This window comes from Ambystoma mexicanum, chromosome 2q, assembly GCF_040938575.1.
Source record: "Ambystoma mexicanum isolate Mex_15411 chromosome 2q, UKY_AmexF1_1, whole genome shotgun sequence".
NCBI classification, from domain to species: Eukaryota; Metazoa; Chordata; class Amphibia; order Caudata; family Ambystomatidae; genus Ambystoma; species Ambystoma mexicanum.
Genome location: NC_090924.1, coordinates 946,338,650 through 946,353,912, shown reverse-complemented (window position 1 = coordinate 946,353,912; position 15,263 = coordinate 946,338,650). Strand labels below are relative to the sequence as shown.

Sequence of the window (15,263 nt, the reverse complement as noted above, 5' to 3'; positions counted from 1 at the left end):
AGGGAAGAGAAGCACGGTAGAAGAATCAAGCAAAACAAGCAACCAAGCTACAAGCTTGGCCTAGATCAGTATAAATCCTAAAAGGTCAGACTTCCCTCCAACTCGCAACCCTTTGATCTTGCACCATAACTGGAACAGAACTGAATATGTGATTCAAATGTTTATTTTGAGTGCCGATGTTTTAGTACATTTAGAAATCTATTCTTGTCTGCTGTGCATTTTTTATTTATTTTGTCCGTATGTGCAGAGACCGAAGGACCTCAGAATCGGAATTGGTTTGATTGATTTCATCCAACTATTTGGCTGTTTAGTTCATTATCTGTTGTTATTGCTTACCAATGTTTTGTTTTTATTTACAGACACTGTGTTCTCTTTTGGAATGCATCCTAATTCCTGAGAATGTATCGCCAGATTCCTCCAGGGACATTTACGAGATGTATTTTGTGTTTGCTTGCATCTGGGCCTTTGGTGGCGCTCTTTTTAAAGACCAGGTAGGCTGCAAGTCATTATTTTGTTTTGGCAGGAAGAGTTTTATTCACCTTAAATAAAGTGATAGCATTTTGCAATTGTGATCAATCCTGTGGAGTGCCAACAAAATCCCTACCTAAAGTCTCCCCCGAGGTGGGACTGGGAAAGGCAGACACTTCCTGGTCCTGACCCTGGGTGTGTTATTAGCCAGGAGGATCACCTAGGAGGAGAACGGCCCCAGGGGAACAGGAGGACTTTGTGGGATGAGACACAGTATTTGTCTTCCTCAAGGAAGGGAATATTATTGATACCTGGGATATGTAATGTCTTGCTGTCAAAAGGAGCTTTTATTTTCTCAAACTAACTGTTGGAATGTGGGTGAAGGCAATTATAATAAGCATGTATTATGAGTAAGAAATACCCTTTTAAAGTCAATGATAGCCATAGAAATGAAAACGCATATGAGTCCCATGGAAATAAGAAAGAGGAGTCTTTACATGTTACCAATTTAAACCCTGAAAAACCCCATTCTTCTGTAAAGCCAAATACTTCATGGAATCCTTCAGGTACTCCATTGGGGAATATGTATAAGGAGAGAAATGAACTTGGTGATGATAATTTCATTGAAAATGCTGGATTGTATGTTCTGGTCTTCAATTCCCACAATTCCCAAAGTAGTGGGATGAAGAAGAGGACTGCAGAGTCGCACAACTGCAAGTTGCAGCCCATTAGGAATAATGACCCCACACCTGAGGGATATAGAGAGGCATAAAAGGCTACCTCAGGTGCAGGAGGAGGATAAGAAGAAGAAGAAGAAGAAGAAGAAGAAGAAGAAGAAAACGAAGAAGAAGAAGAAGAAGAAGAAGAAGAAGAAGAAGAAGAAGAAGAAGAAGAAGAAGAAGAAGAAGAAGAAGAAGAAGAAGAAGAAGAAGAAGAGGAAGGAGAAGAGGAAGGAGATGGTGGAGGAGGTTTGACCCATCCACATGTCAGCAGAAGCAGGCGTTGAAGAAGAGCAGAGACAGCGGGGCCATTGTGGTGTGTGAAACTAATGCTGGACCTGAGAAATTCCCTTATGATCGAGTTTGCACCTTCTGAGGTTGCACAGTGGAAAGCGCACCATTTAACCATTTTCCACACTGTCAGATAAGCATTGGTGGCAGGCGAGCACTTTATAGCTGTGGGAGACAGGAGATCTCTGATATTGACAAAGCTGGCCGCAGGAAGCTGTGAAGGACAGGTGCCGGGCTGTGCAGGGAAATTGAAGCAGAAGAGCTGGAGGTAGCGAGGTAATCAGACGCACACACCAGACCTGGTGAGTTCACCACCCGCTGGCCAAGTCCAGGGATCAGAACCTCAGAAATGAGACACACAGAGTTAAAGACGAGGACACTTTTTGAATACCAAACTAATGTAAAGCAGGATAATTATTCTGTTGAAGACCAAGCTAATTTAAAAGGGAGCAGACAGCAGAACAAGAACTTCATGATCAAACCAGAAGGGTGTGATAATAGCAGAGGGGTTTATATTAGAAATATGAAAAGCCACAAGATAATCATACTAACACAATTTATAAACAACAAGTATTGCCCTAGCAAAAAGAAAGCAATTGAGAATTTCACTGTGAAGACTGTTGCCCACATGTAAATGATAATGATAATTAAAGAGTGTGGAAACAAGAGTGGCAGGAGGGCTTCCCTTCTGATAAAAGGTATTTAGGAGGAGTGAAGGATAGCCTGTATTGTGTATATCAATTATATATGTGTAATAAAAAGCACCAGTGTGGTTCTTGTTTTGCTTGAAGAAATTCTTGATGCCGTGAAGCAAGAGACATTGCTAAATTGTTGAAAGCTGATTGTTACCACACAAGTACTTGTAGTTAGTAGTTTATTCTGGCCCAGCAAGAGAGCACCCCAGGTCAGAGGACTTTCTAACAATGTGTTCTGTTCTGGAAGGAGAGTACACCAGAATAGACCGGGAGGAAGTCATTGGAGTACTGAGATGTGGTTACAATTCTTGAAGAAGTAGTTTAAGAACCACTAAAGTGTTTTTTGGATCAATTCAGAATCAGCCTGACAAATTAATGCCACTGAAGCAAGAATTGTATGAACTGCTGCTGAATTATTTAATATTGTCAAACAAGTTGCTTTGTGAACTGGTGCAGATATATCCTGACAAAGATATTTTTGTTGAAATTAATGAAGTGCAACACTATTTTCTTACTGATAAAAAAAAGTTGTCTCAAGATCTTGGTTACATGTGAAGAGGAAAACCTTTTTGAACACTTGTGAACTGTTTGTTGAATTCAAGTTGGATTTTGTGTTATCAAAGTGGAACAAAAACAGAACTGAAGTGGAACGTTTTGTTATGAGACAGGATTTCCTTATCCTTTTGTGAACATCTAAACAAAATCCTGCTTGAATCTAGGGAAGGGGAATTCACCCAGATTATAAGGAGAAACAATTATCATGATGTGAACTTAACACTTATATTTGTTGCTTTTGAACTGCCACTTATTACCTTATTGAGTTGGTGTATGAACAAGTGTGAGGGACAGAAACCTTTTTCTAGAGTGTTTCCTTTAGTTTATTTCAGGCAGGGAAAGCCTCATCAGGGTAGGGATAGTGAGGCGTTTATCCAGCTTTTTTAGTTAATTAACTGGCATCTTTTGAAAAACCTTCACAAAGTTGTCCACCTCACATGTCTGACCCCTCACACATCTGACCCCTCACACAATGGACCTTCCACACTGGGAATATTCTTTTTAAACCTCACCCATCAGCAGCAGATATGTCTTCCTCAGTCCCACAATTCTCTTGGTGCACAACCAACACTTGTGGCCCTTGGTTTACTATATAGGATGTTGTCTCTGGTTGTACCTACTTTGAGAAGGAATTGTAGGACTAGTACTAATGAATATTGCAAGTATGTAAGGTATGCTTTATATTCATGTCCTTAATTCTTGCCCTAGTCCTTCCTTTTGAGGTGTGCAGCCAATACATTGACTGATGGCCCTCTAATGGCAAATACAACCCTCTGACCAGCTACTGTTGCACAGGCACGTAAATGTGTATTGATATCCCATATGCAAAACAAAAAACAGAAACAGAAAGTAAACCTAGATACAGATTTAAGACTTCTTCTTCCAAACCTGAAAGATTTTGGATATATCATTGGAATTGCTTGACACATGCACCTGGAACCAACTAAGTTGGTGCCTTGCAAATGTTGATTAATCAAGACCATTTATCTTCTTCCAGAGAAGTTGCTACACTTTTTGTGAGCATACCTTGTGGCCATGGTAACAAGGAGATATCTTCGAGGTATGAACTGGGGATAAAGTGTTGATGGCCAGCAGGTTAGGGAGCCCATGGGTGCCTCATTGGACTTTCCAAAATAGTTAAAAAAAAGGCTGTCTACCCTTCAGGGTGGGAAGGTTTTCTCCAGCAGCTTGAAACCTACTGCCCGGATATCCTGGCAATGCCATAAATCCTCTTCAGGAGATGTAAAGAAGTGGTGAAATCCAGGTCCAACGTCTTTCTAAAGAAGAAAGTAAACTCAGTATCAGGGTAAAACCAAAGCCTCTGATAGCGCTAACAGCAAAGCCTAAAATAAACCTTTACCAGGGGAATAATAAAATTATGCACTGACAAAGATAATGACATGGCACGCTTCATTCAGTCTGCAATATTTTTTAAAGGACTTCTAAACGTGCATATAGATTTTTATGTAGAAGATATTCCAGAATGTTGACCTCACCAAACTACTTCTCCGGAGAAACCATATTTATGAGTCTTTTCTACTAATTCTGCTGGCCCGAAATTGGAAATGGAAGAAGTGGAAGCCCTCAAAATGGGGCAATTTGCTATTGTATTTACAATGGGGAACTGTCCTATTTTTAACAGCCCAGAATTATGAATTATTTCTCGGTTCATCTGTCCATGATCTTGACCAGGGCCTGCACAATTGGGGGAAAAAGAGAAGAAAGTAGAGAAGACCTTTGGACATACAATGCCAATATATCAATGTTCCAAGCCTGTGGGCAAGGGTATTTCGAACAGAACTATGCATGAGGTTCAGAATATTAAGCAGGCTGTTGGACCATCATAACAAAAGGTTTAACAGCATGTCACACATGATAAACTCAAGTTATTTACCAGAAGGACCAAAGGAGAGGCTGATATCATGGGAAAAGAAGACATGGGCAGCCTAAGACGGCGTTTAGGACAGGGAAACTGAATATAGGCTGGAATTTTGTCCAAAAACTACATTACTTTTGTTTTCTGTACCACATTCCTACAAAGAGAAAGAATAAAGAAAGCTCCTTATTGCACTATTTTTCAATGTCCATAATTTGACATGCTTGAAAACAATCATCTTGTAGAAGGGATCCTTAAGTTAATGGTGTAAAAACTTGTGTCAGTTTATACATTGTTTGCATGGTGTTGAGGTTATTTAATTTAGCATGTAAAATTCTTTAAAGCTTGTAATTCATGCTCATGATATAAGATTGAGATCATAATGATGGCGGAAACTAGTGGGCCACACAAGAGTAAAGTCCATTCAACGGATTTAGGGAACGGTGGGAGAGAGGTTGGCACTATAAATATCCTTAGGACAACACTACCAAGAAGGCACCAGATGGATGCCCAATGTTGTCTACTGGCCCTACACTAACCTCTCTATACAAACCTCCACCTCTGTGCTCAGACACACTGTACATATATAAGTTAAACCACTCACATGCTACAATTATTAAACCCTACCAACAGATATATACAACAGAACAATACTTCTCTGTGATCAACTTACATATCACAGTCATGGCTGATGCATATTTGCATCACAGAGTCACGCTCCATGCTTTACACCACCGCGGCCGGGGTCTCTTACCTGGAGGATGTATCCTCACTGGAGGCTGCAGCGGAGGGTGGGTCGGCATCCTGGAGGCAGTGCAGTCACAAAGGGTATCTCTGGCAGGCATAGGGGGCTGGGAGAGACATTGCGACTGGGTGCCGCCATCTTGGTTTCCACTATTGTGGTCTCCAGCCGTGTCCACGCTACGCTTTGCGTCCTTCTTTGCTAGGCAATGACACCCGCTGCAATGACTGTGTTGGGAGCAGCGGGCTATTTAAACTGCACACCAGGGAACGGGTGCATCTCAGCACGCTCCGTGGGTTAGTTCCGGTACCTTCCTTGTCCTAATCTTGCCTACCTGCCAGCCTGTTCTCTTACCTGTTTTTTCCCTACTCTTGCCTCTTTCCTCCTCCTCCTTCCAGCCATCTCCTGGCACCATCCTGGTTCTTACACTGCCTGCCTTGCCGTCTGCCTCCAGTGCTCCTTACTTGCTCCAGTGGTCACTGCCTCCCAACCCTGCCTGGGGCCCTGCCCGTTCCTGGCCTGTTCTTCTGGTGACCCTCTCCACTTTGCCTGCTGGAGTGTTTCCTGCTGCTAAACAACTTGACATCTGTTTGCCCCGGTCAGTGCACAGCGCTGTGCATATGCCACAGTAATCCAGGAGCAGCTGTCTCGTGGTGCGGGGAGAAGACCCCCGGGCACCTGTTGTTGTTATCTGCTACAGTGAGGAGCGCAGTGGTCTAGACCCTGCATGTTATTATCTACCTTACATAAACTCTGGAGAGCAAACAAGGACATCGGAGTGAAGCACCTCTCTCCCGAACCAGGAGCAACCGTGACCAGGTACTTGACACATGGGCAAGCAAGGCTCCCCTCTGGATACAAATGGCTCTATGCTTGAGAAACAGGACAGCTTGAAACAGACATGCATACAGAAATCAGGGTACTTCGTATCCACACGCGTTATCACAAGAGTAAAGCAATCGTGAATTGTCCCACTCTCTCGACTAGCCTAACCCACCTCCCTCTCTTTCAGATCCACAGTGCACTTGGAGATCATTTGAATGTCAGCAGTGCATGATATAAATGGCAATAACATATAACATAACATATTTGTTATCTGCAGGAACTTATGAATATTCCTTTTTAATGGCATGCTGTACGGGGAAGCAACACATGAAAGCAATTGGCAGAGAGACGTCTCTTTCAAAAGTTGCTGCAAATGTGCTTTTGGACTAGGATCTGTATAAAAGTAAAGTAATCATCATAATGTGGGTTCCATCTTGGTAGTTTATGCCAATAATTAATTCAAATGTGTTACTTGAGCACTAAAAGCTTTAGTTCCTGTAATGTCAGTTTGTTTTGGCATATGGGTTCTAATCAGAAAAGAATGGCATGCACAATAGCAGGTGTTCAGAGAGGTCACATGTAGGACGTATATTACAGTGTAAAGCGTCACATGTTAAGGCAATAGGAAATACATCTGGCTTAGGGGTCGGGCAGAGGTGATGACTGGACAAAAGGGCCTAGTGCACTTCTTATACTATGTCAATCGTAATGGGCAGAATTTAAAGTGCCTGGGAGGTTAAGGGAGAAGTCAGTAGATCTGCTACATGAAGGAGAAAAGAAGGTAACTTGCCATTGCATTAGATCAAATGAGTGTATCTGAGAGGCATTTGAAATTATAATATTGGTTATCGCACTTCCAATATTAGAGGACGGTTATCATTAAAAAAAGTTAGACAGTTGCCATACAGTTTTTAAGAAGGGGCAGTGCTGTGTGTTATTTTATTGCAGAAACACATATAGTTTGTTGTCTTGGATCTCTCTATAAGAACCCACAACTACAAATGTGGGCAGTAGAAGGCCTCATGAAATCTGAACAACAGCAAGCACCAGGTCTCCCACTTGTATTTTGGACTTGTGGGCTCTTCTTCTTCTATCTGCATACTTCTTCATCGTGGATTTACTGATACTGTCTTTGGCTTGAGCATGTACTTCTATGTCCAGTTCAAATTTAGACCCAGCAATTTGGGGTAGTGTGGTTCTTATCACTGTGCCAAGCATATGTTTTGATGGCCATAAAATGTTTAACAGTGCTGTTGGCCTGAGGCCACAATGGGGTAATCTTCTGATGCAGAAACCCTAGACACTCTGCAAACATTGCAAACTCATGTCCACTAAGTGGTGGACCGTTATCTGATTTAACTGTTAACGGGATGCCATAATCTGTGAATATTTTGTTGAGCGCCGGAATGACCGCATGTGCAGCTGTTGAATCAACCACCTGCACTTCAGGGAAACGAGAAATTTCTTCCATCACTACTAGAACGTTTTTCTCATTGGACAGAGGGCCAGACATGTCAATCGCTACTTCCTCCCACACTTTTAGCTGCATAGGTGTCATCTTCAAAGGTTCTCGGAAAGTGCCCGGAGCCACTGCTTTTCACACACCACACTCCTCGATTTGGGGAAACCACACCTTTGTTCGCAGTTGCCACTTGGTCTACACAATGCCTTGATGTCCTGTGTGAGCCAGACTGATTACTCGATCTTGCAGGGAATCAGGAATAACAATGTTGTTTTCTTTCAGCAACAGACCTTGCGAAGGAACAGATAGCACCTACCTTAGTAGATTGAAGGATATCACCAGCTTCCGTTGTTCTTCTGACAGATCTTTGCCCAATCTGTATGACTCACCCCATCTTCCCGACAACACCTTGTCTTTGACTTGCATTACCACCTGATCCTGATGCGTTTCTCAAACTACTTCGGGCACAGTCAGTGACTGTGAAAGTACATTGTCCACTATATAATTGATGTATTGATCAGACTTTGGTGATTTTGTTTCTTCCTTCCTTTGCAGGCAAAGGATATCTGTACAGAAAATCGTCTGGGTTGTTGTCTTTCCCAGGGAGATGAATAATATTTTGAAAGTCTATTCTTACAATCACAGCCCCCAGCCTGCTATTCCCTTCAGCATTTTCGCATTAGGTTTTCCAAAAATGCTTGTGAGTGCTTGGTGATCCGTGATAATGGTGAACTTTCTACCATATAAGAATAAGTGATAATGTTCACATGCCCAGACTACTGCCAGGCTTTCTTTCTCAGGTTGGGAATATGCACATTCTATGGATGATAGACTTTGGCTGGCGTAAGCCACAATTCTGCAGGGCGAGGAGAAGCCCAGTTTGAATTGGGCTAGAATAGTCCCTAGACCCACAGGGCTGGCATCAACTGTTAATTCTCTCTCCTTGTCAGGATTGTACTAAGCCATGCATGACGCAGATGCTATGCGCAACTTAAGTTCACTGAATGCTTCCTCACACTCTTGCGACCACCTGAATTCTTGTCCTTTTCCAGTCGGGAGACAGAGTGGCGTGCTTACTGATGCAAAATCTTGGATTTACCTTGAACAATGACTGGACATGCCCAGGAAGGATCACACTGCAGATGTCGATGTTGGGCTAGGTGTGGTAATAGGAGCTTGCACTTTGTCTGGATCAGGTTGTAAGCCATCACTCAAAACTATATTGCAGAAGAATTTAATGGTTGACTTGCTGAACTCACATTTTGCTGCATTCAATGTCAAATTGGTGTCCTCCATCACCCTGCACACCCGATGTAGCAGGTATTCATGCGCCTCTTGTGTGGACCCAAATATTAAAATGTCATCACTGTAGTTGAGGCATTGCGGTATGTGCCTGATCACTTGATGTACTTCATTTTGAAAAATCTCAGTTGCATAGGAGAACCCAAAGCTGAGTATTTTATATGGAAATAGTCCCAGATCGGTTATAAAGGTGGTAATATAGTGAGATTCAAGTTGTGATTCTAACTGATGATATCCTTTATTCATATCTAATTTCGATAAAATTTTCAAACCATGCAACAAGTGCATCATGTCTGTCATTCTTGAAGATTGGTAGCATTCTCTTTCAATGGCCAGATTTAGAGCCCTATGCAAATTCGTATATTGAGGACTGGGATATGGGAGAGACCCATGGCATATGCCCTGTTGCGTATTCAATAATGTCTTGATTTAAGAATGCTTGCAATTCATCTTCTACTTGTCTCTGGATATTTAGTGGGATTCCCAGATAATGTGCTATGGGTTTGACATCTGGGTTAATGTGCAACTTGACCTGCTTTCCTTTGAGTTTTCTGAGGCCTGTGAATAAGGAAGGGAACATCTTGATTATCATGTACTTTGGGTCTGTGGTGTAAGCTGTCATTATTTGGTACATTATCTGGACTAGCCCCAATTGCATGGCTGATTTGAAACTGAGAATGCTTCCTCCTGGCACTACACCTTTACCACATATACGGTTAGTTTTGCTGATTTATCCTTGTATGAACACGTGGCTTTAAACATCCCTTTGCACTCCAGGGGTGTGTTGGAGCCATATGGATAAATTTCAATATCATCATGTTTTAATGTTTCTTTACTTCCAAGTCCCTGGTATGTGTCTTCATTTACCACACTGACAGTGGCACCTTTGTCAATTAAGAACTCTCACTGGTCTCCATTCACTTGTAGTAATAATGTCGGCTATATTCAACTGCCATTTTGTTTCCAAAAGTGTGTACATATCCACGTTAGCGATCTCCACTGGACTTGGATGACTCAGAGACATCCTGATATCTTGGCAAAGTGGCCACATATCTTACTTTTTGGCATGTAAATCTCCTTCTCAGCTCCTCCTGTGTGGGTGCTCTGTGGTGCTCCTCTCTTTTGCTAGGCTGCCGCCTGAATCATTGTGGGGATGCTTCCCGCCTGCTCAACAAGGATTTGCGTCTGGTGGCCAGAGATCTCCATTTTCTGGACTGAGAATCATCAGTGCTTCTTTTAGAACCTCTGCTGTCCATCGACATATTTGATGTTCTTGTACACAGACTGAAAATGGTTCTCGCCACCACATCCATCCCAGTAGTGACCGATTGCCGGGCAAGATCCAGTGTGGGGACAATTGTAACCACACCTGTAGCACTTGCGTTGTTGTTTGTTGTTAGTCTTTTCTGAGGAATGCATCTGGCATACGGGTGCTGTTGCTGCTGTTTGTGTGATTTTTATGTTTCCCAAAGATTCTGCCTGCATGGACTGAGCCATGTCAGCTCTTGCAAGCATCAACATTTCTTCCAAGGATCTGGTCTTTTGCAATAGTTTTTTCCGGAATTCAACTGATTCACAATTAGCAATCATGTGCGATTTTAATGCTTCATCTGTTGAATAACGATCAAAGTCACAATATTTAACCATTTTGCTTAGTCGTATGACAAATGAATCTAGAGTCTTGCCTTTTCTTGTGTAGAGGCATGAACAATATGTCTCTTGTAGTCAGACACCAGTGGCGTCGATGTAAATGTTCAGTTCCTTTAGCCACCTGTTCCAACGTGGTGCCAGACCGCTGGTGTCTGATATGTCGAATGGCAAAAATGTCTGTAGTTGTAGAGACACATGGCCTCCCTTCTCCCTGTTGGATAGGCCTGTTGGATAGGCTAGGAGATGATGTGGAAGGGCTATCAGAAGTGCTGACATCTTCATTTCCCGAAATTGTGTATCTATATTTCTTTTAACTGCATTACGTCAGTTACACCCCTTTTGTATTTATTGTCAGGGTGCATCTTTTGTGTGTGAAATAATACTGGGACTTAGTACAAATGGCCACTGGATGGTCACCCACCTTCAGTGAAAGTCAAGATGAGGTAGAAAATGTCTGGAACTCCCTTGATATACATGCCATATTGGGGGAGCTGGCAAGAGTTGGTGGGTTCAGGTAAGAGGACCCGACACCCTCTCTGGCAGTCCCCCACCACTTGGGACGGTCTCCGCTCTCCGGCCGATCAGCTATGCATCTTGGAGCTCTGCCACTCCTTCACACATGGCGAAATGCAGGCTGGAGATTATGGCACAGTGAGAGCCGCCCGATGATTATGGTTGCTACAGCTCACTTACCGGCCATCAAATGTGTGCACTTCATCAAGCGCTGGATGCCACCTCCCCTTACAGGTCTGTCCAGTGCGGCCTTGCAATTTCACACTTGCGTGGTCTGCAAAACAAAGGAATCGTCAGAACCCTCGTCGCCAATGTTAAATCAAGGTCCAATGCCGAGGCGGGAAGTATGGAGCAGAATCACTGGCTTCTTTATTCTTCAACCTCCAAAATCAAACTGCATGCCTTTTCCCAGTCCTGCCCCCACCACGTGACTTGTCCTGTGTCCTTAAACAACATGGAAATGGAACAGGCGGGTGCCACACAAATTCAAATTAAACATACAACATTACATGTGCCATTTCCAAAGGTCGGCACAAACTATTTCATGTCAAAAGTACACAAAACAGGATATTTCTTTACTCCTTCTCAGCCTTTCACCAATGGCTCAGCTCACTTCATTGCAAAATGTTTTGATACAAACCTTTCTCCATTAGGCTAACAACACAGTCCATACCCCAGAGAAAGCCCAGACAACCTTAAAAAGCTACAGACCATCATCTGGTACACAAAATGCATCAGAGCAAAACTGAATGTAGCAACATTTTAAACTGCAATTGAGCATGAACTGGGGGGAAAGGCAGTAGACTACTTCCTTTTGAAGCAACCAGCAAGGAGGGGAGTGGGAGGGTGAAAAATGGTGAGTCTGTTAGAGAAAGGATGAGAGAAAAAGTAAGGACTATGGTTAAATATGGGAGTTGGAGAAGATGGAATGAGGGTGCAAGAGGTGATATCATCAAGGGTGCCAGGGCAAGAAGGAGAGCAAGGGTGCAAGTAGGAAGGGTGCGAAAAGAGTGTGAATAACTGCAGAATGTGGGAGAGAAAGACAGCTCATGGGGAGAGAGTCAGTGAAAGTACAAGGAGAAAAAGAGAGTGAATGCACATGGAGAAAGGCAGACAGCGCAAACAGAGCGAGAGTGACAGCACACACAGAAAGAGTGAGAGTGCACAGAGAGAGAGATGAAAAAGTGACAGGCCACACATAGAGAGAGAAGGGAGAATGTGACAGTACATGGAGAGAGAGTGAGAGTGTTGCACAGCACTGAGAGAGGTAGTGTGGCAGAGCATGGCGAGAGAAAATGTGGAAGTGCATGGAGAGAGAGAGAGTGTGGCAGCACAGTGAGAAAGAGTGGCGGCACAGGGAGAGAGAGAGTGTGACAGCGCACAGAGAGAGAATGTGACAGCGCATTGTGAGAGGGTGGTACATTGCATGGAGAGAGTGTACGACATGACACAGACAGACAGCATGACAGCATACAGAGAGAGTGTGTGACAGCACACATAGAGAGAGTGTCGGAGGGTATGACAGTTTATGGAGTGAGTTTGGGAGAGTGTGAAAGCACACAGAGAGTGTGATAGTATAAAAAGAATGTGTGGAAAAATGGGACCATGCAAGGGGAGTGTGTGGGAGGTTGTGACCGTGCAAGTAGAGAGTGTAGTGTGTCAGTGAAAGGAGTTAGATCGGCACAGTGTAACAGTGCAAAGAGAGAGCAAGAGACAGTGCAAGGACAACGATAGTGTAAGGAGAGAGTCAGATAGAGAGAACGAGAGAAAGGAGACTGACACAGTGCAAGGAGAGAGAGGTAGATAGAGACAAAGTACAAGGAGATAGATATACAGTGCAACCAGAAAGAAAGAAAGTGGAAGCAGAGACAGAGAGAGAGAGTCAGGAATTAGAGATTGTGAATGCAAGAAACAGTGCAAGGAGTGAGTGAGAGAGAGAGAGAGAGAGAGAGAGTGCAAGGCAAGTGAGAGGCAGAGTTTCAGTGCAACGGGAGTGAGAGAGTGACAGGGCAAAAAGAGTGGCAGTACAATAATAGCGTGGGAGAGAGTATAAGTATATATATCTATATATTACAAGGCCCACGGTAGCGGACGTGTAGTTATGGTTAAGTTGCTAAACCCATAGGAAGAGCAGTTTTTGGGCAGCTCATAACTTTGCTCCATCTGGACGTATCTTCACCAAACTTTGCAAAAAAAGTATGTGGCCCACTCTGAATAATTGTGGTACTCTTGTTGAGAGGAGAATAGCCAAGCATTTTGGTGCTGGACTGCCCCTGGGCAGGACAAATACTGATATAGTTGGGATATTTCTCCTGTGTGAAAGGTAGTGAGCTAAAGAATCTGGGTAAGGCTCTTGCACCCAGGTTTAATGTGTGACAGAAAGACTCCCAGGATCGCCCTTTTTTTCATATTTAAGTAACTTTGGGTCTCACCCTAAATTAGTAGGGGAAAGCCAGACGTGGACCCTTTGCTCACTATTCTGAGAGAGGGACAGCTCCACGCTACTAATGAGGTCCAACTAGACCCAAACACGTGTCTGGGGTTGCTGTTGGTACTCTTGTTTAGAGGGGAATTGCCTAGCATTTTGGTGCTGGACTGCCCCTGGGCAGGACAAAGACTGATAGATTGAGATATTTTTCCTCTATAAAAGATAGTTAGCTAAAGATTCTGGGTAAGGCTCTCACACCCAGAACTAATGTCTGGTAGAGAGACTCCCAGGAATCCCCTTGTTTTTTGCAGTTTTTTTCTTGATATGGGTAGTTCGAGCAGACATTTTTGTTTCAATCATTGTGATAAAAGAAAATAACACGTTAGTGTAGGTAGTTTATAATGAGTATTGCATTGCAAGATATTTCTGTATTTTGTAGACCCTCATTGTTAGCACTTTAGAAGTACTATAGTTCAAACCAGTGTACTGTGCAATTTGCTCAGTTCCTGTGTTTGTTGATTAAATCATTGGGTTTGTGGGGAAAAAAATCCATGCTGGATTAAAAAAAACTTTCTAAATTGTGGTACAATACATTTCTTTCATTGAGTTCAGTAGGAGGAATTGAATATGTGTATGGTTTTTGATTTGGAAGTGGTATTAGTATTGTTGCCATTAGATAGCAGATGGTGTATTTCATTTGTTTATTTCTTTTCTCATTTTAGTGGTATTTATCCATCTGTTGGTTTATTTTTGGGGCAGTTAGATACCTGTTGGTGCATTGTAAGTGTTTATTTCTTGTTTCATTTTAATGGTATTCATTTATTTGTTTACATGCTGCAGAATCTTGGGGCAGTTAGGTACCTGTTGGCGTTTTTTAACTGGTCATAGTTTTGAAGGTCAAGTTTTGTTTAAGTTCATAAACAGATTAGTTAGTACATTTTGGTTTTAAGAATATTAAGTAAGCGTTTACAAGATTTGCTGGTAATCCCTGTTTCACAGTAATGTTAGTATCATTACATTTGACCCATCCACAATTGTTTTTTATATATGCAGTGTAGTGACCCGCATTGGTTGTAGCACCTGCATGGTAGATTATACCTATTGTTGTGAAGGGTTCCTTACCTAGTGATACTTTACCATGTGTGACTCCACTTTGCTAGCAGTCGTTTTTGGTACCATCTGCATTATAACGTAAAAGTATTACTATTACGTATTTACTATGTGTCTGTATTTGTAAGGTGGCAAGACCCCCACACTGTTCACCTTGCTAGTGACCCAAAGTGGGATAGTACAAAGACATGTGTGCAAATTATAGGCCTTTAACACATAACTGCGGTTATGGGGCCAGGGGACTGTGGCCTGGCCGGAGGGGGTTGGAGCAGGGCTTGCTCGGACATTCTTGTACAAGCACATTTTGTCAGGGCTCTTGATTTCCTGCTTGGGAAAAATGTTTACGTGGTTTGCCGTGTGAAGAGGAGATGGGATGAGCTGACAGGTGGTGTGGCCTGGCTGTGGGAGTTGCTGGGAGAGTGCAAAGTTCTCCAGAGGAACAAAGTAAATCCGTAGAAATGTCGCCCGCATTGGTAAATGGAAGCAAACAATTCTTATATTTAAAAGAGAAAATCTAATGCCACTATGGTCTGAAGGGCTATTGGCTTCCGTTCTGAGTGAAGGTCAGCGCCGTTGAAATTTTGTTTCCGAGCTCAGCAAACCCATGCATCGTACACAGAATAAGGT

At 42.9% G+C, this 15,263-nt stretch overlaps 1 protein-coding gene across 1 annotated transcript in view; it reads left to right on the top strand.

Moving 5' to 3' along the window:
• The window catches only part of DNAH11 (dynein axonemal heavy chain 11), a 4,227,155-nt gene that overhangs the window by 2,442,179 nt on the left and 1,769,713 nt on the right, over positions 1–15,263 (top strand). The window contains exon 44 of the mRNA XM_069648254.1: positions 360–491. Coding sequence (XP_069504355.1) covers positions 360–491 — 132 coding nt within the window. The remainder of the gene's footprint in view (positions 1–359; positions 492–15,263) is intronic.